Below are 25,812 nucleotides of genomic sequence, written 5' to 3' on the forward strand. Positions count from 1 at the left end.
CCCATCCAAATTGATGTGTCTAAATGCGTCTTTCCTCCCGAAATCATTCCCAGCTGTTCTACACTCAAGAATAGAGTCAATAGACTCTGGTTGTCTTTATCCAGTTTTCTCGTCTCTGCAATGTAGTTTGGCTCAGCCTGTGTACTTGGAAACAGATGGGTACTCCTTGCACCCTTGTAAGAAATGTCATTCCCCGCTGCCTTATAGAAAGTTAAAATGTGGCCTAATTTGAATAACCTCCTCTAATTAGGGACCAGCTCCCTTTGTGACCTATCACCCACCACCCTCCTCCGACAAATAAGTACTTGAGTACCTACTTACTATATGTCATGCACTGTGAAAGGGCTGGGGAATTGTACCTAAGATGTGCATGACCTCATTGTCCTTGCGGGGAGAGGGAGGAGGACGAGGACGCACAAACAAGAAAAGGGTTCTGTGCTTTCCTTCCAACCTACCCAAGCCATCAAAGGCCCAGTTAAAGCTGAATTGCCTCCAAAAGGTAGCCCTCCCTCCTGCAGCCCAGGGCTGGTCTCCTCCGGTTCCCATGGTGCTCGTTGACTCTTGAGGCAGTGTGGTGATGCCTATGGAAGCTGACTTCTTGCATCTGCTCACCACCCTCCTGTGAAACCTTCCAGGGCTTACAGCAAGGATGGCTGATGACATAGGCACCCACATGCTGGGCACTGACCATCTCCTGGCAACTGTCTTACCTGCAGGTGGATTACTGCTTCCCGTCAATATGCCAACTTTAGACGCTCCAGAAGGGAGGCTGAGAAAATTCAAGTACCGAGGCAAAGATGCATCTGTGAGTACCCAGCCACCGCTTCAGTCTGCGGAGGAGCAGTGCAGTGAAAGTCTCATGGTTGAAATGCATCAGAGTGGGGTGGGGTTGGGGGCGCCTGGGTGGTGCAGTCGGTTTAGCGTCCAACTCTTGATTTTGGCTCAGGATGTGATCTCAGGGTGGTGATAGTGAACCCCAGTGGCTCTGCACGGAGGATGGACCCTGCTTGAGAGTCTCTCCCTCTCTTCCACCCTCTTCTGCCCTTCCCCTACTCATGAGCATGTATGCTCAAGCACGTGCCCACTCCTCTTAAAAAAAAAAAAAAATGGAGTGAAGGATCAGGACATGGGGATGACAAAGCATATATGGCAAAATAGAGATCTAAAGAAGAGGTCATTTCCTCCAGGATTCTCGATGCTAGTAATGTCTGTGTTTCTTCTGATCCAGGAAAAAGGGTATATCTTTTTTTTTTTAAAGATTTTATTTATTTATTTGACAGAGAGAGGGAGATCACAAGTAGGCAGAGCAGCAGGCAGAGAGAGAGGGGGAAACAGGCTCCCTGTCGAGCAGAGAGCCCGATGCGGGGCTCGATTCCAGGGCCCTGAGACCATGACCCGAGCCAAAGGCAGAGGCTTAACCCACTGAGCCACCCAGGTGCCCCTTGTTTTGTTTTTAACTATAATCTCCCTCAGTCTGGCCTCCAAGTAAAACCCCTGGGACTGGACTGGATCAAGGCTTGAATGATCTGTAGATGGATCCCTAATGATGGAAATGGTCAGGGTCATGTGGGGCGTGTCTTCATAGACTTCATAGACCCCCAGCCCTGCCTGGATCCCCACAATTGGGAGGCCCTGCTCCTCAGGGACTAATCAGCGCTGGGGAGGATGGGCTCAGACTTGGAGTGATGGGATGCTTTGCTCAGATAGCTCTACAGACGAGAGCGTCCTGGCCTGCCAAGACTATAGGTCTTCCCTCACTTTGGGAAGAAGGTTGACAATTTTTGGGGACATGGTATAGTAGGAGAAAGTGGAAGAGGTACACCATGCTGAGACTATTTACTGTGTGATCTTAACTCTTCCAGCCTGTTGTATCTGTAAAAGTGACATCCAACACTTTGAAGTGTGTGCTAAAAGCGAAATGTAGTGAGAACCTGACTTCCCTGCTCTCTAAGGGCTCCAGTTCTTTCTTTTCCTCACTAGATCCGGCGGCAACAGCGCATGGCAGTCAGCCTGGAACTCCGCAAGGCCAAGAAAGATGAGCAGGCCTTAAAGAGAAGAAATATCACCATTTTCTCCCCTGAACCAGCTTCTGGACAGCTAACCAAAGGGGTACGTTGGGAATGTGGTGTTCAGGACAGTTGGGTGTGAAATACATCCTTAGCCAGTTTCTCTGACTGGAAAATGTGTAATAGATTCAGCACTTGCGTGCTCTAATGGAGGGTCTTTGAGGAGAGGGGTGGAGAGATGACTCGAGCTGAACTGGTGGGTTTCGGAAAGCTGAAGGCTGTTAGGTTTGTGACTGATCTGAGATCTATGTTCTGAGCAGCACACAAGGTGCTGCTTCTAATGGAAATTCACTTGCTACCACTTGGGCCAAAATAGGAAATGAGGGGTTACAAATGTTCTTTCTCAGAAGAATCCAGTCGCTAAACCTAAAGTCTTGTCTGGAACCTGAATGCTGTCCTCTATCTTCCATTCTCCATCCACCCCAGCCTCTCTCATTGCAAGTTCTGGGTTGACTTGCAGGCCAACATTGTTTTTCAGATCTTTTCTGGAATGCCCTGATGGGGGACTTTCTCTTCTTTGACTCCAGTAACCTTATATCTGCATGCCTTTTGTGATCTGCCACCATCTATGTCCCACCTTAGCCATCCACATGCATCATTGCACCTGACTGGGGTCAGGACTCTTACGGGACAGAGATGAGTTCAGTCCGGCAAGTGGATCCAATGATGTGCTAGTGGTCATCAAACAGGATGGTTGTACACAATCCCTAAGTTGCCATATGTACTTTTTCACTCAGAGTAATGTCTTTGAGGTTTGTCCGTGTTGTAATATGCGTTGGTACTTTATCCCTTTTATAGCAGATTAATATTTCATCATATGGGGCCACCTGGGGGGCTCAGTTGGTTAAGCAACTGCCTTTGGCTTGGGTCATGATCCTGGAGTCCCAAGATCGAGTCCCACATTGGGCTCCCTGCTCAGCATGGAGTCTGCGTCTCTCTGACCCTCCCCGTCTTGTGCTCTCTTTCTCTTTTCTCAAATAAATAAAAAAAAATCTTCATTGTATGGATATACCACATTTTGTTTATCCATTCATTGGTCAGTGGGCTTGTGTTTCCACTTTTTGGCTATTATGAATAATGCTGCTTTGTGCTCAAGTATTTGAGTGGACATGTTTTCAATTCTGTTGAGTATACTTAGGAGTAGAATGGCTGCGTCCTATGATCATCCCGTTTAACTTTTTGAGGAACTGCTTATGGTACACTGAATAATGCCCCTCCCCCAAATAGCTCCATCTCCCAATCCCCAGAGCCTGTAAATGTTACCTTGTGTGACAAAGGGGACTTTGTAGGTAGGACTAAGTGAAGGATCTTGAGAAGGGGAGATTATTCTGGATTAGGGGGATGGACCCAGTGTAATCACATCAGTCCTTATAATAAGGGTGAAGGACAAGTTAGAGCAGAAGGTGAGAGGACCACAGAAGCAGAGATTAACATGTTGTGCTTTGAAGATGGAGGGAGAGGGTCAGAAGCCAAGGAACAGAGGTGGCCCCACCAGAAGCTAAACAAAGGAAGGAGACCGATTCTTCCCTTAGAGCCTTCAGGAGGTGCCAGACCTGCCTTTAGTCCAGTGAAACCGATCAAGAGAATATCTTGTTTGAAGCCACTAAATATGTGGTGATTTTTACAGTAACAATAGGAAACAAATAGGTAGCCAGACTATTTTCCAAAGTAGCTGTACCTTTGTACATTCTGACCTTCTTGCCAATGCTTGTTGTCGTCTGCTTTCAGATTATAGACATCTAAAGGGTTCAAAGGTCTATATGGTTACACTTTTGATATGTTTTCCTAACGACTGATGATAATTTTTTGATGAGCTTATTGGCTATTTGTAGATCTCTTTGGAGAAATGTCCATTCATGCTTTGCTGATTTTTAAACTTGAGTAATTTGTCCTATCGTTGAGTTGTAAGAGTTCTTTATACTATCTACTATCTACTCTGGAGACTAGACCCTTACCAGATATATGATTTGCAAATATTTCCTCTTATTTTGTGGATTGTCTTTTTATTTTCTTGGTAGAATCCTTGGAGCATGGAAGCTTTAAATTTTGTAACTGCTCAATTTGTCTACTTTTGTCTTCGGTTGCTTATGATTTAGATATCCTATTTAAGACTCCTTTGAGTGCTCCAAGGTCACAAAGATTTATGTCTAAGTTTCCTTCTAAGAGTTTAATGGTTTTAGCTCTTATGTTTAGACCTTTTTATCCAATTGAGTAAATTTTTGTAAATGGTGTGAGTAGAGGTCCAACTTCATTATCCTGCATGTAGATACCTTGTTGTCCCAGCATCATAAGGCCATCCTCTCTCCCACTGAATGTTCTTAAAACCCTAACATCAATTGACCATAAATGTGAGAGTTTATTTGTGGACTCTGGGTTCTTTTCCATTGATCAATATGTTTCTCCTATGTCAGCACAACACAGACTTGATTGCTTTGTAGTGGGTTTTGAAATTGGGAAGTGTCTTCCAACCAAGAATAACCTTCTTTTTCAAGATTATTTTGGCTATTTGGGATCTCTTGCATTTCCATATGAATTTTAGAACCAATTTAGAACAAATTTGTCAATATCTTCTGTAAAGATAACTCAGAATTTATCGGAAATTACACCATATCTATAGATCAGTTTCTAAGAGTAGTCCCATCTTGACAGTGTAAAGTCTTCCAATTCATGATCATGGGTATTTTTTAATTTATTAGATCCCCTCTAATTTTTTTTATAGTTTCAGCATATAAGTCATGTAGTTCTGTTAAATTTGTTCCCAAGTATTTTATTCTTTTCGAAGTCACTGAAAATAAAATTATTTTCTTAATTTCAACTTTGGATTAATCATAGCTAGTGTATAGAAACACAAGTGATTTTCATATGTTAATCCTGAAACCTACCTGAACCTCTATTTTTGTGTGTGTGGGGTTGGGGGATTCCTTAGGATCTTCCTTATACAAATTCTTGAATTTTGCCAATAGCAATAATTTTATTTCTTTTTCCAATCTGGATGACTTCTTTTTTTCTTACCTAATTAATCTGTCTGGAACTTCCAATATGATGTTGAATAACAAGAGTGGACATCCTTGTCTTGTTCTTGATCTGAAGGGGGAACTTTCCATCTTTTACCATTAAGTATAGCGCTAGCTGTTTGGGGTTTTATTAGATGGCTTTATCAGGTTGAGGAAATTGCCTTTTATTTCCAGCTTGCTGAATGTTTATTTTCATGGAAGTGTGCCTGAATTTTGTCAAATGCTTATCCTGAATTTTCTGTGATGATTGTGTGCTTTCCCCCCTATATGCTATTACTATGACCTACTATACTGATGTTCATATGTTGAACAGCCCTTGCCTTCCTGGATTAAATTCTAGTTGGTCATGATGTATAATCCCGTTCATATGTTGATACACTTTTTTCCCTAGAATCCTTCTTCCTGAGATTAGCGGTTTTTCTTGAACCATCTCTTTTTGGCTCAAAGAAAACAAATGGCTTCAAGCCTTCGGTCCATTTCTAGAGTTTGGAAGGTGGATCTACTTGTGTAGGTTTTCTTGTTTTTATGGAGGAGAGAATTTTGGAAGTCTTTCCTCTTCCATTTTTGCTGGTCATCCCTAACCTATTCTTACTGCACGGGATGAAAAGGTGCTGGGGATCCAAGTGATGATAGGAATTAACCCTTCCCCAGAACATGGGGAGTGTCCCACAGATCCATGAGACTTACAAGACCACCAAGTGTTCTTCTCTCCCCTAACGTAGACCAATGTGCAGGTTAGGAGATACTGTCCAAGCCAGCCTGTTCTAATCAGATAGATGGCTGGACTAGATGACCTTCATGGTTCCTGTGGGCAGAGACTCTGACCTGAATGTGTGTCTCCTTGCAGGTCAGCCTCACCCTGCAAGAAATAATCAGTGGCGTGAATGCCTCAGATCCAGACCTGTGTTTCCAGGCCACCCAGGCAGCCAGGTACTGCCAAACAGACATCTATGGTTTACAAATTCCTAGCTAGAAATGAGCTCCAGTGGCCTATTTGGTTTCGTGGCACTGGCCAAATGCCCACATGATATAAGAGGCGAGTCCATTCAAAAGCAAGACTAAATTGTTTCTCTACACTGTCCTTGAGAACAACTTAAGATATGCAAGTGTTGTCAGAGATGAATTGCTTAATTTAAATTGGCCTCTATAGGAATCTCCGCTCATAGATAATACCTAAAGGGAAAAATGTTGCTTTGTCACTGCAAAGTCCTATAGGTTGAACTTTAGAATATTAAGGAGCTCTGGCCCAGATGTTAGTCTCATTTGATAGCTAGGAATGCCAGGAATGTTTATAAAGGAGATTCTTAATATCGGCCTCACATGACTTATCATATATACATACACACACACACACACATATATACATACATACATATATATATATATCCCCCCCCCTCTTTTCATTGCAAAGGAAAATGCTGTCCCAAGAAAAGAACCCTCCTCTAAAATTGATTGTTGAAGCAGGGCTCATCCCCAGGCTGGTGGAGTTCCTGAAGTTGTCGCCTCACCCCTGCTTGCAGTTTGAGGCAGCCTGGGCTCTGACCAACATCGCTTCTGGGACTTCAGAGCATACTCAAGCTGTTGTGGAAGGTGGGGCCATCCCACCTTTGGTTGAGCTCCTGTCTTCCCCCCACATGACTGTGTGCGAACAGGCGGTGTGGGCTCTTGGTAATATCGCAGGTGAGACTCTCTCCTCAGGGTGGGGAGGAAACCAGTGGGCAGCCATCTGGCATGCTATGGGAGTTCTTTGGGCAGCATAAAGATTTGATATTCTCAGTGTACGTATCTAGAAACGCTGGGAAGAGTACGGCAGGCTTTTCCAAAATCCAGAGTTAGGTTCAGAGTCTGACTCTGAATTAAAGTGATGACCAGTGCAACCAGATAATGCAGTGTGTACCGAAGCTATGGGCTGCCTGGTGACATCTGTCAATACTGGGGTCCTACAGCCTCAGGTCTTAATGGCTTCATGAACCAAAGATAATTCTTTGACCTGTGCTGTACTTAGGACAGACCCTTGCATCACCCAGGAGCCTGAAGGAATGCTACCTCCGGCGAAAGTTGCCAAGGGAACAGACCAGAAAAGTGTTTGCTTAACGTGGGGTAAAGGTCTGTCCTGTAAAGACAACCCTACTATGGCCTTGTGAATTTGGGGCTTGATGCTGTATTCCCTACGTGGTTCAGGAAAGCATAAAATGAAGAGTTAGTGCTGTAGGTTTGGAAGCTCCAGGATTCCTGGCTGAAATAAATACTAAGCTCCTGGGGGCATATGAACTCAATTGGGCCCCTCAGGATTTTGATAAATTATGATCAACCAAATATTAGCAGTTTCGAGTTCAGAGAATCAACAACCCACCATGACTGAGTCAGCAGAAACAAACAGTATGATTAGACCTCCAAGGACTTCAGATACTGGGATTAGCAAACACAGAATATAAAATAAGTCTGCTTGTTAAATGCTTGCAGAAAGGAAGCACCTATTACAGAGACTTTGTCCCTCGTTTTGCTTGGTTCAATAAAGAACAGGCAAAATTGGGTGGTTTAAAGTAACCTATGCCTTGCCTTGGTGGTTGAAGAATTAAAGATTTTTTATTTATTTGACAGATAGAGATCACAAGTAGGCAGAGAGAAAGAGGGGAGGAAGCAGGCTCCCTCTACAGAGAACCTGATGTGGGGCTTGATCCCAGGACCCTGGGAACATGACCTGAGCCAAAGGCAGACGCTTTAACCCACTGAGCCACCCAGGCTCCCCAATGGTTGAAGAATTAAAAATGGAGACTGCTAAGGTCTCAAATCAGTTTTCTCACCTGAGAAGCAGACAGCAGGTAGCTAGCATTGACCCACCTCTTAGGCTAGATTCTGAGCTGCATTTGGAAGATTCCACCCCATGCCAAAGTCTCCTGGAAAGACGATTTGGCCTGCAATAGCCTTCATCTTCCTGAGATCTGTGTTGTGAAGTGCCACCAGCATTTAGAGTCTCAAGAGCACTTCCTGGGCCCATTGGTTGACTCCTTCATGTGTCCACAGACTGCTGCTGTGTGGTGTCTGCTCTTCACCTCTGGCCTATTTACCTAAAGGACATGATGGAGACCCAGGATCTAGTTCATGGCTATGCTATGTACTTGTCTAGCCCGGGGATGTGTTTTGGCTTCTCACCCTTTACACAGGGTTTTAGAAAATTAGTCACTTAGCTCAGGATTCTTTTTGCTCCCTATTTGAAGATCACATTCTTTAAAAAAAATTTTTTTTAAAGATTTTATTTGAGAGAAAGAGAGTGAGCAAGTGAGAGACCATGAGCAGGGTAAAGGGCAGAGGTAGAAGCAGACTCCCTGCTGAGCTGGGAGCCTGAGGTGAGGCTAAATCCAGGGACTCTATCCTGGGACTCCAGGATCATATCCTGAGCTGAAGGCAGGCACTTAACGGACTGAGCCACCCAGGTGTCCCCTGAATGTCACATTTTTATCTATTTGTAGGTGACGGCCCAGAATTCAGAGACCTTGTTATCTCGAGCAATGCCATTCCATATCTGCTGGCCCTCGTTTCATCAACCATACCAGTAAGTATCTTTAAAGTAGAAAAACTAACTAGGTAACAAGTTTCTGAAATTGGAGTACTTTCAAATCAATGCTAGGTCATGAGGTTGCTGCCTTGCCCCTTAGGACAGCAGTTAGAAGTAAGGCCTAGGACTGAATATCACATTGGGCAGAGATGGATTCTCATTTGGCCCCAAGGGCCTATAGTGCTAATTTTTCTTCAGGGGACATTGGAAGAGGTCCATTAATGTTTTTCTAATCTTTCAATCCTGCAAAAGTAGGTGACTAAGCTCTCCATTCAAGGGGCACAGACAAGAGTTAATGGGTCACTAGTTCTGCTCCTAGGTACTGGGTCTAGGTTCGAACCTTAGAGTCCAAGTTGATTGATGTGGCAACAACAGGGAACCCCCTTGGATGAATGTTGGTTCTAGATTTTCCCCAAACAAAAATGAAGGTAAGGTAGCTTCTAAAATCCCAGGGAATACCCATCCCTCAAGGCGGGAGATAACCTGACATGGTGGGACCAGTAAGAGGCTGGGATTACCAGGGAATTTGCAAAGAGAGATCAGAGCAAGATGACAAGTGGGGTGAAGGTCTTAGACATCCACTTGCTGGCAGAGGCAAGCAGGAACTGAAGTGATCTGATATTTGGGAAGACCCTTCTGGCTACTGGTAAAATGAGATCAGAGGGAGTTGGGATGCTGCCATACTGGACACGGGGGATAGGAAGAAGGGAGAATGCCCTCTGGTTTCAGGTTAGGTTGTTCTCCTGGAGAAATGGGGAAGATGGAGGGAAAAAGGAATCAGCGTTAGTTAAACATATCAAGTTGAAGTGAGTAAGAGGCACCACTGCAGCAATGTCAGGTGGATGGATAATGCAGGTCCAGATGACTATGCGTGCATCCACCATCCAGCTGGGCAGGATCAACTAGAGCAGGGCCAGCTGCTTGTTTTTGTAAATAAAGTTTTATTGGAACACAGCCATTGCCATTTATTTAGACCCATGCTGCCTGTGGCTTTTGTAATGTTACAAGGGCGGAGAGGACTAGTTGCAACAGAGATCCTATGGCCCATAAAGCTGGATGTGTTTATTCTCTGACCTCCTGCAAAAAAAGTTTGCCAACCCCTGACCTAGAGTGGAGCCTGGGACCAAGTCTCGAGGGCTCTGACAATCAGAAGTCAGAGTCTGCCCAAATGACTGAGAAGTTTGGCAAGAGAAATGCAGGTTTGGTGTCCTAGGTGTCATGAAGAGCTTTTCCAAGAGGGGTATTAAAGATGGCTGAGAGGGGCAGTAACTCTAGGACTGAAAGAACACTGTTGGATTTGGTGGCTTGGAAGAAGCTGATTTCATCACTCAATGCAAAGAAGTAGGGGCAGAAATCAGACTTGAAAGGGTGGAAGAACAAATGGAAGCTGCAAGGTAGACAGTGAATAGAGATGATCCTTGACACTAGACTCTGGAAAAACAGAAGCAGGATGATGGCTCGAGAGGTGGAGGGTCCCAGAGTGTGGGAAGGGTGGGAGGGGTGGGAGAGAAGTGATCATGGGGATATAATCTTCAAATGCAAAAGTGGGATCCAGATGAGGGGTGGGAGAGAAGTGATCATGGGGATATAATCTTCAAGGGCAAAAGTGGGATCCAGATGCGGGGTAGGAGGACTGACCCTGCAACAAAGATCAGGAATGTGGTTACCACATGTCAGTAGAGTGACTGACCAATGGACAGACCAAGTAACTTCTGTTTCATCTTTGTTTCGTCAATGAGAAATGAATTAGGTCATCAATTGGGTCAAGGCAGGGAGGAACTTTTTTGAAGAATAAAAGGAAACCTCCACCTAACATTTGAGTATGAAACTTAAACCTCATTCTCGGTCTTCCTAGCATGCATCTCTATTGAGAACAGATTCTGCATGAAGCTCAAACGCTTTGCTTCATGCTGGTCGATAGTATTGATCAGGGATGGCAAGGACATAAGCCACTGGCATTTTTCCTCCTTTGCACCCGATGCTGGAAGCGGTCTCCTTGTTACAGATCACGTTTCTGCGGAACATCACGTGGACCTTGTCCAACTTGTGCCGAAACAAGAACCCTTACCCTTCCGTGAAAGCCGTGAAGCAGATGTTGCCTGTCCTGTCCCACCTCCTGCAGCACCAAGACAGCGAAGTTCTCTCAGACACCTGCTGGGCCCTGTCCTACCTCACTGATGGCTCCAACGAGCGCATCAGCCAAGTGGTCAACACGGGGGTCCTGCCCAGGCTGGTCCAGCTCATGAGCAGCTCAGAGCTCAATGTCTTGGTAAATGTCCTCAGTCCTGTCTGTCTCTGTCTGGGCCTTCACAGGAGATTGTGTGAGTCATACTCCTTGAACCAGGGCCTCTCCCAGCCCTGGTCTTCCACAGTCGGGTCTCATACTTTAGAACAAAGCTTGTTGTCTACATTTCCCAGGTCTCTGCTACTCTCTAGCCAAAGACTTGAATCTGTTTTGACCCAATGTCCTAGTGGATGTTAAAAACTTACTCTGTCTTCATCTGATAACTAGCAAATCTAGACAGGCACCAAATTAAAATAATCCCTCTACCCAGTAAACTATTCTTTTGTGTCTTTCCTTCTAAGGGTCTGTGCATATGGATGTTAACAAGTTGGCTAATACGGTGTGTGTGTGTGTGTGTGTGTGTGTGTGTGCGCGCGCGCGCACGCATGTGCACACACATGTGTATTAACATAAAGCTCATTGTAACATTTGAATTTCTTTTTTTTTTTAAAGATTTTATTTATTTATTTGAGAGAGAGACAGTGAGAGAGAGTATGAGCGAGGAGAAGGTCAGAGAGAGAAGCGGACTCCCCGCGGAGCCGGGAGCCCGATGCGGGACTCGATCCCGGGACTCCAGGATCATGACCTGAGCCGAAGGCAGTCGTCCAACCAACTGAGCCACCCAGGCGTCCCAACATTTGAATTTCTTACTCAAGTATTAAAAAAAATTCCCTCTTATCCTTTCCCCAGATTATTAGTCTACTTCAGTATAGGTAAAATGAAACAAGGAAACCAACATCAAGTATGTGTCCCTTACATAATACGCTTCTTGAAGATAGGCCTTGAAATGTGAGTGGCCCTTTTGATTTTTGTGGCTAACGTTGCATATTTATGCAGCCTTAGTGATCATCTATGCCTAGATTTGCATAGTATTCCTTGGATGTCAAGGTTAGTCTGAGGATAGTCTAGGGGAGAAGGAGGGTATAGGAATATCTATAAGAAGCTGCTTGTCCTGGGGGGTATAGAACTCATTTGGAGCTGTCCTGCCGAGGTTGTGATTGGCCCGTAGCACTACTTCAGCTCTTGCGAAAATAGCAGATACCCAGCATAAAAGGCTAGGAAAACTCTAGAACCATCTGCATGGGGGCAGCCACTACGGTGCACGCGAACCAAAAACAATGCACAGTCAGCCCTCAGGGGATGGGTGTCTTGAGCCCAATTGCAGACTCATCCTGGGGACCTTTGGAGTTGAGAGGGAGTTTGTGAATACATTAAAAAAAAGCCATTGGGATCTCATTAGCTCCAATTAAATATACAACAGAAACTTGACACTGGTGCTAAAGACAAACTCTGTAGAAGTTATCACATTATAAAACCTGTAATCAATTTAGCGATTTTTTTTTTTTCCCACCATAAGGATACGAAAAGGGGCAGCATTATTTCTTAATAAAGGCATCCCTTGACCTCTATCTCACGTGAGCTGGAACTATTGAGAGGCTAGCAAGTACCTTTAAATTATGCAAATGGCCATGGATGTGCTGAATTAACAGGGATCAAGAATTTAATCGTTATTCCTGGGTTTCCAGAGCGCCATGAATCTAGCATGAGGAATACTTGGGAATGCGCTGAGCCTGGCGTGATTGTCCCCTTCTGTTCCCAGAAATTTGCAACGCTTGGTTATACTTGTAGCCTTGTTCTTCCAGACCCCCTCCCTCCGCACCATGGGGAATATCGTCACGGGAACAGATCACCAGACCCAGGTGGCCATCGACGCGGGCATGCTGAACGTGCTGCCCCAGCTCCTGATGCACCCCAAGTCCTCCATCCAGAAGGAGGCAGCTTGGGCCTTGAGCAACGTGGCCGCAGGGCCTTACCAGCACATCCAGCGGCTGATTGCTTGCGGCATGCTTCCTCCCTTGGTGGCTCTACTAAAAAATGTGAGTGGTGCCCTCCGTGTCCACAACAAAAGGCTATTTTCCAATCAGCCCCGCGTTGAACTCCTTCAGGAATTCAGAGAGAGGCTAAGAAGCAAATCAATTGAGATCCCAACAGAGCGAGGAAACCTTAGTCTCCTAACTTGCCCTGGAAAAAGCAAGAGGCACCCCGTTTGGGATAACCCATAGAAGATTTAGGAGACTAAATAGGCATTGTTCCATGGAAGGTGATCCCCACAGCTCTAACAGTCAGGAAAATCTCGAGCTGGTAAACAGTTGGCTTATCTTTAGTGTTAAAAGAATGTACCATCCATTCTACCTGCCAAAGGGTGGGGGGTGTTTTGTTTTAGGAGGAAAAACCTATCAGGTTATGATGATATGATACACTGAAGAAAGTGGCCTTTTCAGCGTAAAAAAATCACATCGATTAGAGTGGGGATAGACACTGAAAATCCAGATACAATGTGCAAATACAGTAAGGCTTCCTTCTTCCTCCTGATTCCCACTCCCCTTCCCTGGGACAACTTCTATGTGTCACCATTTCTTTGGGTCACCTCTGAATGGATGAGCTCTGTTTAAATCATCTACACATGACACCAGCCAGGGGTGGTTCAGTCTTATAGGGAGCAGGGAGGCCAGTGGACTAGGGTGGGAAGGAGAAGCTGCTGGTGGGACTCCTGCACTCAGGTTGGATGCTGGGTTCCCAGCTGTCCCACTCAAATCAGGGGTTCGACCCAATGCCTCAGATGCTTCCTATCCTGTGTGCGTCCATGAGTCTGTACGTATTCTAATCAGAAGATCCAGTCACATGTCAAGGAGGACTCTTATTTCAAACTGCCTTTTGAACCACAACTGGCTTGGAGCCGTATGGTGTTTTGGTTATCGATGTTTTTGTTTTTGTGTTTTTAAGCCAAAGTCACAGTTTTTCCCCAGCCATAAAATGGGAATAACTCCTTCTGCCTGGGGATAGAAGGTTCTACAATAAATGACTCCCATATGTCTGGGCAAAGTGTTTCTTATAAATGCAAGGGATACATTGAGTGATGTTTCAGTGGCCTTCGTCTGTCACCTCTGGGCTGGCTCAGTCCCTGAGATCGCTTCTGTGTACTCAGCTTTGTAACTAGGGAACTTCCCATCCATGGTTTTTCCGTGACAGAAAGACCAGAAATGTTGACCTAGGTCACTATAACCTAAAATTCCAAGCATAATGCCTATTTTTCCCATAACCCGACCTAAGGAAGTGAGTCTATTTCAAACTTAGAACCTTCCTCTAAGGCCCCATGGGAGTCTGCCTGCCTGCTTCTGGGCTTCTCAAAGATGCTGTCTTCTGCTCAGGAACTAGAGGCAGGTTGCTGAGGTGGTCCATGTAAATTGCACAGACAGTCCTGGCTGTCCCCAGCCTACCTACAAATTGAACTAAGTTAGCATCACTGTATTTAAGTTCCTTAGGACCTATAAAGACTCTAAATGTTCTCTTTCGGCAGGGAGAATTTAAAGTCCAGAAAGAGGCTGTTTGGACCGTGGCTAACTTCACAACTGGAGGCACCATAGACCAGTTGATCCAGCTTGTCCACTCTGGCGTCCTGGAACCACTGGTGAATCTGCTTACCATCCAAGACACCAAAATTGTTAAAATCATCCTTGATGTTCTCTCTTTTATCCTCCAGGTGAGCTGTTCTAAGCAGGTCGGTTTTTAAATAGCAGTCTCCAAATTTAAGGCATTTAGTTTGGTTCTTAAAACTCACATGTGGATTCTCTTTCCACTCCTTCATGCCCCCCTCCTAGCCAAATATCCTATGGGTAACCTAAACAAGAGATTTTTCAAAGAAGGTCCCTCTTCATTTTTCAAAGGGGTGACTGTGTGCCCAGCATCGTTTCAGATGCTCAGCATACAACAGAACAACATCCTCGCTCTGATTGAGCCTATGTATTAATGGAGAGGGAACCAGACACAAGAGTTGAGAGTTTAGCGGCTAAAAGGGCCGTCGCTGATGGCTCAGAGTGGGGAGAGAATGGTGATCCCTCATACGCAGTCAGCAGGAGAAATTTGTCTTAGGAAGAGCATTTATGCTAAGCCCTGAGAAGAGTGAAGTGAGAGAGTCTTGTGGATATCTGGGGAAGAGCACTCAAGGATGAGTGGGAGGGAGTGGATAGAAGGTGGTAGGTTAGGCTCCGAGCATCCAGATAACATAAGGTGTAGGAGAACTCCAGCTTACTCCAAGTGAAATGGAGAAACCAATCAAAGCTTCAAAGCAGGAGAAAGCAGTTCGTGAACCACATGGCTGGCTCTTTTAGAAGGCGAAAACAGGATACGCTCAAAAGAGCAGCTAAAAGTTAGCAGGAATAGATCTTGAAACTGACTAGAAAGACTTGGATTAGAGATCTAGAAGAGTTTTTTTTTTTTTTTTTTCGACAGAAAGCCTATGTTCATGAACCGTGTGTCAGTTCTATATTGCTGCATAATTGATTACTCCCTGGTGGTCTAGAACAATTATTTATTATCTCACCTAGTTTCTGGGGTTAGGAATCTGGGGGCAGCTCAGCTGGATGGTTCTGGCTCAGTGTCTCTTATGAGGTTCGGGGTGTCATCTGGGGCTGCAATCTCATCTGAAGACTTGATGGAGGCTGGAGGGTCATCTTCCAGCATGGCTCCCTCACATGCCTGGAAAGTCATCGTCCCTACATGGACCTCTTCATAGGGCCCTTTGTGTGTCTTCACATCATAGCGGCTGGCTTCCTCTGGAACAAGTGATCTAGGAAAGCAAGGTGGATGCCCCAGTGGCTTTTATGACCCAGCCTTGGAAGTCATTTCAACAACATCCAATTGGTTACACAGATCAGCCCCACTCAACATCAGAGGAAACTATACAAGGGTGTTCAGTACCAGGAGGCAGGGAGCATCTGAGGCCATCTTGAAGGCTGGCTATATTCATCTGTTTAAGGTCCTTTTATATGCAACTAAGCTGTTGGAAAAATTTCAAAGTAACACCAGGGGACTCCTTTTAAAAGCTCACTTTAAGCATCCTTTTCATGTAACTGTCTTGGAAAGAACTGACCGGAGTCCAGAACGGATCTGAAACTGCACCCAATTAGACACTAAGACTGAGCAAATCACACAGATGAAGAGGAGACACTTGGCCCACCCGCAGACAAGGTTGGACATAACGACATAACACGTTTGTGAAAGCACACTTGTGAGCTGTAGAAATTTAACTTCATCTGTTTCATTTGAACTAAATGTTTGGGATTTTTTTCCTTGGGAGAGTCTGGGAAAACCACATCTGGTAGACCAGCAAGAGGCACTGAAATAGCAGGTGAGGAGGGTGAGGTAGGAGAGAGTCTCAAATGTGCAGCAGAGTGTAGATGAAGTTCTTTGAAGTGACTTTGGGGCCATTTGCTGTGGTGTCAACATCCAGACTCCTTCTCCAGAGCTCTGACTGCCCTTGGTCATCCCACACTCTCCAGCATTCTTTCTAAGGCTAACCTAGCACATTTGTTCTGCCTCAGTTTCTTTTTTCAGAGCCAAAAACCTCATTTTGGACCTGCGGCCAGGACTAGAGTATGTCAGGATTTAGACACACAGTGCAAACTCTGATCAGGTAGACAGTGTGGCCTAAATCATGTTTAATTTGAACCGCAAGAGGTTTTCTTCCTCATGAAATAGAGAGCAGAGTCCTTCAAGAGTTGCCACCAAAGCCTTTTCTTTATTTCTCTTCAATTCCGCCAAATAGGCTGTTGAGCTGAATTACTGCCTCTTCTAATATGCGACGTATATTCCTTCATGTCTTTGTCTTTGTCCCTCCTTGTTTGGGGAATGCCATGATTATCCTATGGTTGACCCTGGCACAGCCCTGTTCATCAAGAATGTGTGTTACTTTCATTTGGGTGCCTGTGCCTGGGTGGTTCAGTGGGTTAAGCCTCTGCCTTCAGCTCAGGTCATGATCCCAGGGTCCTGGGATTGAGCCCCGCATCGGGCTCTCTGCTCAGCAGGGAGCCTGCTTCCCCCTTCTCTCTCTGCCTACCTGTGATCCCTCTCTCTCTGTGTCAAATAAATAAATCTTTTTTTTTTTAAAGAATGTATGTTCCTTTCCAAGCCTTTTGTGCACATCTTCTGTAACTTAAACCACCAATCATCTACTATATTCTGCTTTCTGTACTGCAACAATTACTTACCTTTCTGCCCCAAGAATGTGAGTTATGAAAAGGCCTTTTCTAAATCACATCTTGATCTCTAGTTTTGTAGGCCTTGCCCAGGGCACATGTACAAATGTTTGAGTGAAGGAATAGCACCAGATGATAAGTCCAATGATCTGCATTGGATTAAATCCACTCATATTGTTTCTAGGGACTTGGTTATTTGCCGTGGTGTTACTAAGCATCCCCTCAGTCTTACCTCTCAAGGCTTTCCAGTGAGGGCAGGGCCAGACACCTGCATTTAAATAGCATTACTTGAACATCTTTTCAAACTGTATTTTAAACAATTACCATTAATTAGAAGGGATATATCTATTAAACAGTAATAACAATGTATTTACAGAGGGCAGCATACTTGGCAAAAACTGTATTTTGTGCAATTAATATAAACCTAAATACATATACTATAAATATCTAAAAGGGGAGAAAGATCCTGAAATAGGTTTTTTTTGTTTGTTTGTTTTTAAGAGAGGGGGAGAGAGAACAGGGGAAGAGGGAGAGGGAGAATCTTAAGTAGGCTCCATGCCCAGCATGGAGTCCAACATGGGGCTCGATCTCACAACCCTGAGATCATGACCTGGGCCAAAATCCAGAGTTGGATACTTAACTGAGTCAGCCAGGTGTCCCAATCCTGCCATCTTCATGAGGGCACAGTAAAACTGTGGCTGCCATTCTGGAACAGGAGCCTTTGGTCTGACTCTACAGTGGTGAAGCTCCCCTCTGAAGGGATTCTGCCCAGAGTTTTGCTTTTCTTTATATGCCCACAGGCAGCAGAGCAGCTTTCAGAGAAGGAAAACCTGTGTCTTCTGATTGAAGAAATGGGTGGCATTGATAAAATTGAGGCTTTGCAACTTCACGAGAACCCGCAGGTTGCCCTGATGGCTTCGAACATTATTGAGAACCATTTTTCTGAGGTAAGTGACTTCAGAGGGGAAAGGAGTGCCCACACCTCCTGCACGCCACCTTCGCGGGTGATGACCGGGCAGGTGCCCGTTCTGCTCTTTGAGGTGGGCGACCAAACACGGCTTCTCTTGTGACTTAGCTCTGAGTTTCTCCCCCATCCGTGTTGAATGGGCTGCCTTTGAATGGCAGCTTCCTGGCTCCTGGAAGACCATTCTAGGCCCATAAAAGCTTGTCCTGTTGTCTCTGATTTAGGATTTTATTCTCTTTTTTACCCCCCTACTTGCTTCTTTTGATGGGGACGGACAGATGGATGGAGGAAGGAAGGGGTTATGATGCTGAGGTTTTTTTTTTTTTTTCCTTTGTTGAGAAATGAAACTAAAGCAGGCCCAGCTTTTGAAAAGCATTTTGCTACTTAACACATTTTGTCTCTTCCCAGAAGATGGGGTTTGGGATAAACTGTACACGGGGCTTCTAACTTCTCTGCGGAAGCAGGGAATGATGACCAGAGAGCATTAGACACTTCTTTAAACCACTTTTTATTTTAACGTGCAACATAAAAGTTTACCATTTTAACCACTTTTGAGTGCACAGTTCAGGGTCCTTGAGTACTTTCCCATTGCTAGGTAGACCTCACCAGCATCATCTCTAAATTCTCCCATCTTTGCAAAATGAAGCTCTGTTCCCATTAAATACTAATGCCATCCTTCCTCTCCCCACCCCCACCCCCTGGCAACCACCATTTAACTTCTGTCTCTGTGAATTTGACTACTCAAAGTACCTCACATAAGTAGAATCCTATGGTATTTGTTCTTTTGGGATTAGTTCATTTTACTCAGCACAATGCCCACAAGGTTCATCCATGTTGCAACGTGTGCCAGAATTTCCTTTATATTTTAGGTTGAGTAATATGCCTTTGTGTGGATATGACATTGTTTATCCATTCATCATAGATACTCACTTGGACTGTTCTTTTGACCATTGTGAATAATGTTGCTATGAAAATGGTTATACAAATATCTGTTTGAATTCCTGCTTTCAGTTCCTTTGGGTGTATATACAGAAATGGAATTGTTGGGTCGCAGGATAGTTCTATTTTTAATTTTTGAGGAACCACAATACAGTTACCCATAGTGAATGCACCATTTTACATTCTCATCAGCAATGCGGGAGGGTTCCCAGTTTTCAACGTCCTTGCCAATACTTGCCTTTTTTTTTTTTTCCCTTTTCTTAATCATAGCCATCCTCATGGGTGTGAAGTGGTATCTCATTGTGGTTTTGAGTTACATTTGTATTAGATATTTTTCATAGGAAGACGGTAAGCTCAAAGTTAAGTGGCCAGGAGGCTGGGGTTTTATAAAGTAGCACCCCATTAGGCATCAAACTTGAATCAGCAAAATCCGGAGCCATACAATAAATAGGACCATATTGGTGGTGAGTTGCCTATACTGGTTTGGGACCAAGAGGATGCTCTCTAAGCAGAGAGGACCCAGAACAGCAGTTAGCAGCTTCTGGGTTAAGGCTCCTACGAACACCTTGGAATTAGAAGACCTATCTCTTAAAGGAGGTTCGGATCTCTAGGACTCCTCCAATGGCCCCAGGCTAAAGACTTCTGATTTGGAAGTAACAGCTCCATATGCTGTGTCCTTAATCACCATAAGGGCACTGTTCTGTGCATCAAAACTGCACTTACAAATAAGCCAGACAAGAATACAAATACTGAGTGTTTTCACTTACATCAGAGATCTAGAAGGGTCCAACTCAGACAGACCTCCAGCAGAATGGTGGGTGCCAGGAGCTGGTGGAGAGAAGGAAAGGGGGAGCTAGTATTTAATAGGCACAGAACTTCTGTAGATGGATGGTGGTAATTGCCCAGCAATGTGGACATACTTAATGCCACTGAGCCAATGGTTAGAGATGGCAAGTTTCTGGTATGTATGTTTTACCACACACACAAACTCCCATCGAAGATCCAGCCTGAGAAATATTTCTGTGCTCCTCTCCTCTGAGGGAGACTTGAGGCCGATTTGGAGAAAACTGCTAATCCACGGAAGATATTAAGGAGTCAACAGTGCAGCAGTAGTATGCTGAGAGCGTGCAGGTATAATAGTGTCTCTTCTTCCCTGAAGGGAGAAGAAAGTGGCGCAGTATTACCAGCCCTGGATCAAGATCATCAATTCTTAAATGGCTTAACAAAAAAATACCAAGGCCCCCTGATTCCTAAACCAAGGAGCAAACCCTAACAGGGAACTTAAGAACCTTCTGTGTCTTGGCATGGCACAGGTGTAAAGCGTTTTAAACTAAAACTTAATAAAATTCCTAAATTCCTAATTCCTAAACTGCTTATGTCTTTTTTTTTTAAAGATTTTATTTATTTGACAGAGAGAGATCACAAGTAGACAGAGAGGCAAGCAGAGAGAGAAAGGAGGAAGCAGGCTCCCTGCTGAGCAGAGAGCCCGATGCGGGACTCGATCCCAGGACCCTGAGATCATGACCTGAGCCGAAGGCAGCGGCTTAACCCACTGAGCCACCCAGGCGCCCCTAAACTGCTTATGTCTTAAAGTCACATGGGATTCTTTTCCTAAGAATGTGTGGTTTAGTGGTTACTTTTAAGGATATTAAAGCAAGACCCTGAAAACAGTAGAATGGTCTCCAGCTAGTTAGACAAATTTTGGCTTTGTAGGCTTGGTTTAAACCACCATTCTTATATTTCTTTCCCCTTTCCATTGTCATATAATGCCTGCTAATACAGAACATTCTTCAGGGAAAGCTGTGTAGATGATAGTCAAAAGGAGAGTGAGAAAAGGATGGGAAGGACATAGGAAAATGATCCTAGGCAGTGTTGTGATGGATGTGGGATATACTTTAAGGAGGATTGGACTTGATCCACCTCTACACTCAAATAATACAAATTAAGTTCTTTTGTGGTGCTGAAGAATCACACCAAAATGTCATGCCCAAATCAGGTCTTTGCTGGTCCCAGACAAGTGAGGAGGAAAGCTGGGTGGGAATCCATCTAAAATACTGCTGGAAGAACATTCACGTTCTCACAAACCTCTCATGGAATGGTGAGAACATATCTAGGATTTAGTGGACATGAGATCTTCTGATAGGTATCCTCATCAACTTCTGGGGTGATCATGCTCGCTGCCCAGAGCTGTGCTGGTGGGATGGGATCCTTGGTGTTTTGCTCTTCCACATGGAAATAGAGAGGACCCGGGAGACTCCTTTTCAACTCCCTCTTTCATTCATCAGTTCGGGACATCCTAGCTTGGTACATCTCCAACCAAGCAGAATCCCGCTCGACAAGGACTTTGATTCTTAGACCCAGGGACTGAGCAAGAAGAAACAAATTGTTGGCAAGTGTTCATTTACTCCAGCAGCAGGACCTTATGCTCTGTGGAGTAGACCTTCTCAGTGGTTACCTGTCTTCTGCTTCTCCAAGGCTTCCCTTTGGTCCTGTCTGCTCCCCCATACTCTTTTTTTTTTCTTTTAATTTTATTTATCCATTTATTAGAGAGCACATGCACATGAGTGGAATGGGAGGAGCAGCGGGAAAGGGACAAGCAGACTCTGCTGATTGCAGAGCCTGATGTAGGACTCAATCCCAAAAAGCCCCTGCTCTTCTATACTCTTATGACAAATTTTTTTTGTTTAAGTAGCCAGAAACAGTTTCTGTTGCTTGCAACTGAAGAATTTTAACTGATAAACATGGATGAGAAACTAAATTGTAACTAGTTATTTAAATGGAAAATTAAATGCGGGGCTCGATTCCAGGACCCTGAGATCATGACCTGAGCTGAAGGCAGAGGCTTTAACCCACTGAGCCACCCAGGCGCCCTGATCCTATACAAATTTTTTAAAAATTAAAAACAAAACTAAGAATGGAAAAAAATAATTTTCACACAACTGTTCTGGATTGATTATTTTTAAGTAATCTCAATGCCCAAGGTGAAGTTTGAACTCCTGACCCCGAGATCAAGAGTCGCATGCCCTACAGAATGAGCCAGCCAGCTGTCCCATCAACACAACTGTATTTATGTTTGTGTTTTTCCCTTCCAGTTTGAGTCCATGTATACATTTTTTCTTTTATCTGATCGAGATCCGATTCTTTTTCAACATTTTAAATGCCACCTTCTCCCCCCACCCCCATCAGAAGACTGAAGTTGAGGGGAAGGCAGAAGGTGAGGTGCTTTACAAAAATAACTTGAGAAAAAAAGTTTGAAACCCTGTTGAGGTTAATCATTGCCCAAATGGCTGACCTTGTTGACTCAAAATACTATTAGCCTTTTTCTCGCCTCCCAGTCAACTATTTTTACAAAAATTGCATAACAAAGGAGCATTTGTAGTTGCAGGATACTGATACCAACTTGTCTAGCAAGGTTTTTAAAAAAGGAACTATCTGCCTATCCAAGGCTTAGGTGCAAAGAGTTGGTGTTAGTCACCTTCTGGCTGGCTGCCTATGAGCTTGGACTCAGAGTTGGGATGACTGGCAGAGCAACAGAAAGAAGGGAGTAACTGGCCCAATGTCAGCTTTATGATGTAAAAGCTGAGCTGGAACAAATGACTCTTGCATTTATCTAAAGCTTGTCATGTACCATGGAAGAGAAGCGATTCTCCTGTCTACCCTGCAATCCACAATTTACCTGTCGCCTATCTTCCTGAAACATGGGGTGACCATGTTTAATGACAACAGAACATGATATTTTAGGCATAGTAGCAAAAATAGCCAGATGTGAAGTTCTGGGCTGTGGGGTCTGGTCCTGGCTCTTTTTCTAAATAGTTGAAGCCGGGGCAAGTCCTATAATTTCTCTGTTCCTTAATGCTTCGCCTGTCAATTCTTTACATTCCTTTGGGCTTTCAGTTTTTATCTGCAAAATAGGGAGCTTGGGTTTAGTAAATTACTAGTTGTATAATGTCTCCATATATTTTCTGATGTGCAAGTCATAACCTTGAAAAGGTAAAGTGTGGCAGAAATGGTTATCAGTCTCCAATGAAAGAAAGTGGAGCTCACAATGTTACTCAATATGTCTTGCATCTTTTATTAAGTGGTAGAGCAGAGACTCAGGTACAAACCCTGATGTATTATCTGTTATAGAACAAATTTCCCTAAAACTTAACAGCTTAAAAAAAAACCCTATTTTTTATGGTCACACATTTTTTTGTGGGTCAAGGATCTGGAGACCGCTTGGCTGCTGGTTCTGGCTCAAAGTCTCAAGAGAGTGCATTCAAACTTCTCCTAGAACCGCATTTCATCTGGAAGCTTAACTGGGGGAGGATGTGCTTCAAAATTCACTTACATGGTAGGTAGTAGGTTTCAGTTTGTCCGAGGCTGTTGGCTGGAGACTTCAGTTCTCCATCAGACAGGCCTTCCATAGGACAAGCTAGTTTCTCCTAGAGCAAGTGATCTAAGAGTGCGTACATGGGAGAGACTGGTCAAGATAGAAGCCACAGTCCTTTTTAAGATAATCTCAGAAGGTGATATACTATCACATCTACCATATGCTGCAAGTTACACAGACTGACCCTGGTAGAATGTGGGCTACACAAGAAAGTGGAGACTAGGAAACAGGATCATTGGGAGCCCCCTTAGAGGCTGACTACCCCACTCTGCCACTCTACCATGTGTTCACATTTTATTTATTTATTTAAAAAGATTTTATTTATTTATTTGACAGAGACACAGCGAGAGAGGGAACACAAGCAGGGGGAGTGGGAGAGGGAGAAGCAGGCTTCCCGCTGAGCAGGGAGCGGAATGCAGGGCTAAATCCCAGGACCCTGGGATCATGACCTGAGCCGAAGGCAGATGCTTAATAACTGAGCCACCCCGGTGCCCCTGTGTTCACATTTTAAGAGACTTCATTCTGATGATAGCCTAGGGTCAGTGAAGTCTCTGCAAAGAAAAAGAAGAAGCAAAGAACCAAATGGAAATTTTAGAACTAAAAAATATAACAGAGGGACACCTGGGTGGCTCAGTGGGTTAGGCCACTGCCTTTGGCTCAGGTCATGGTCTCAGGATCCTGGGATCAAGCCCCGCATCAGGCTCTCTGCTCAGCAGGGAGCCTGCTCCTCCTGCCTCTCTCTCTTCCTGCCTGCCTCACTGCCTACTTGTGATCTCTCTCTCTCTGTCAAATAAATAAAATCTTAAAAAAAATAACAGAAATGTAAAATTTACTAGATGGACTCAATAGCAAAATGGAGCAGACAGGAAAGAATTAATGAACTTGAAGATAGACCAATAGAAGCAATTAAACCTCTAGATCCAACTACCAACCTACAGAAAATACAGAAGACAGGGAAAAATGTTAAATTACACCTCAGAGATGCAACTGGCAAAATTCAGACTGTAAGAAACTCTGCAAGACCATTCTATTTCCTCATTGAATAAATTCCAGTGAATAAAATCACACATGAAGGAAACTTAGAGACTTAAAAGACTATTGACCACCACCAGAATATGTGGCTTATTAGCTCTGTTCTGGTTGTAACAAATGTAAAATAAAACACATGACATTTAGGAGACAACTGGAAACTTGAACATTGAATGGAGGTTTGATATTAAAGAAGTATTAATTTTTTAGGTTGAATAATCATGTTAAGGTTATGTTTATAAAGAAGTCCTTATCTTTCAAAGGTATGTACTGAGTGATTACAGATGGAATGATGTTTGAAATTTGTTTCAAAGTACAGGATAAGGAAAATGGAAGAGGGAGAGATATATAGGGTAGGACTGGCAATTCAATAATGGCTTCAGGGGCTGGTGATGGGACCATGGGGGGTGCAGGTATTATGCCATTTTTTTTTTCCCCTGTGAACATAGGAATTTCCCAATAATTAAAAAAAAAAAATTAAAAGCCATTATGTCCTTTTACTCCACAAAGCTGATCATCTGACCCTTCCCTACCCTGATAGTAAATTGAAAGATTGTTTCCTCATTTGGGTAGAAAAAAGATCTCTGTAATAGAATACATTGGGCAATGTTAAAAGCAGATTCATGCTGAATGCAGGGGGATTAAGTAAATTGTTTAGGGAATGGTGAACCCCTACTTACCCCACACCCTACTGGATAAATGGAATGCTACCAGGCAGGTGTATATCTTCCACACAGTATCCTAGAAGATCTTTCTCAGGGAAATGTGACCCTCCCAAGAGGAAAGACCTAAAGACACTGACATTGTGAGTTCCACAAGGAGACAACCCAACTAGATTACCCCAGGGTCTCACCACTTCTGATCAGCTTTTTAGTACCTCACTTAAATAAATAGATCAAGAACCACCAGACATTTGAGGAAGCCTTCTGACATAAAAGAGACAAAAACAAATAGAGCTGGTAGGGGATTTGAAAGAAAAGCCATGCAAAGGAAAGAAAATTAAACAAAAAACAATACTAGCATACTCAAGAGATAAGGTATTTCTTCCATGAAGCAAAAATAAGTTGCTATTTTTAGAAGTCCAAGATCAAAAAGGACTCTTGGAAATTAAAAATGATAGTAGGAATGAACAATGCAACAGTAGGGTGGGATGATGAAGTTGAGGAAATTTCCCATAAAGTAGAGCAAAATGACAAAGATAAAAATACAGAAAAGATGAGGTTATATAAATACTGAAGTCTAGGGGCGTCTGGCTGGCTCAGTTGTTAAGCAGCTGCCTTCGGCTCAGGTCATGATCTCAGGGTCCTGGGATGGAGACCACATCTGGCTCCCTGCTCAGCAGGAGGCCTGCTTCTCCCTCTCCCACTCCCCTTGCTTGTGTTCCCTCTCTCTCTGTGTCCCTCTCTGTCAAATAAATAAAATCTTTAAAAAAAACCTGAAGTCTAAGAGATGCAAAATCTCAATAGAGGCATTCCAGAAGTAGAGAATAAAAAAAAATAAAGGATAGACAATTATTAGAGAAATAATATTTTCCAAAGCAGAAGTAGACCTTT

The 25,812-nt window shown here is 43.9% G+C and overlaps 1 protein-coding gene across 1 annotated transcript; it reads left to right on the forward strand.

Annotated features, from left to right (window-relative positions):
• Positions 1–739: 739 nt before the first annotated feature.
• KPNA7 (karyopherin subunit alpha 7) lies at positions 740–20,152 on the forward strand. Its single transcript, XM_047713095.1, has 10 exons — positions 740–805; positions 1,981–2,109; positions 5,928–6,010; positions 6,492–6,760; positions 8,551–8,633; positions 10,642–10,905; positions 12,564–12,797; positions 14,279–14,461; positions 17,756–17,902; positions 20,018–20,152. Exons 1-10 carry the CDS (start codon positions 740–742, stop codon positions 20,129–20,131), a joined length of 1,572 nt encoding a protein of 523 aa, XP_047569051.1. The 3' UTR covers positions 20,132–20,152.
• The last annotated feature ends 5,660 nt before the right edge of the window (positions 20,153–25,812 follow it).

Source organism: Lutra lutra, chromosome 18 (assembly GCF_902655055.1).
Source record: "Lutra lutra chromosome 18, mLutLut1.2, whole genome shotgun sequence".
Classification (NCBI taxonomy): domain Eukaryota; kingdom Metazoa; phylum Chordata; class Mammalia; order Carnivora; family Mustelidae; genus Lutra; species Lutra lutra.

Bases quoted from the DNA above. Each gene is read 5' to 3' on its own strand.
- KPNA7 (XM_047713095.1), top strand. From the start codon at position 740: ATGCCAACTTTAGACGCTCCAGAAGGGAGGCTGAGAAAATTCAAGTAC. The intron at 806-1,980 runs GTGAGTACCCAG...TTTCCTCACTAG, and splicing joins ACCGAGGCAAAGATGCATCT to ATCCGGCGGCAACAGCGCAT. The intron at 17,903-20,017 runs GTAAGTGACTTC...TCTTCCCTGAAG, and splicing joins TTGAGAACCATTTTTCTGAG to GGAGAAGAAAGTGGCGCAGT.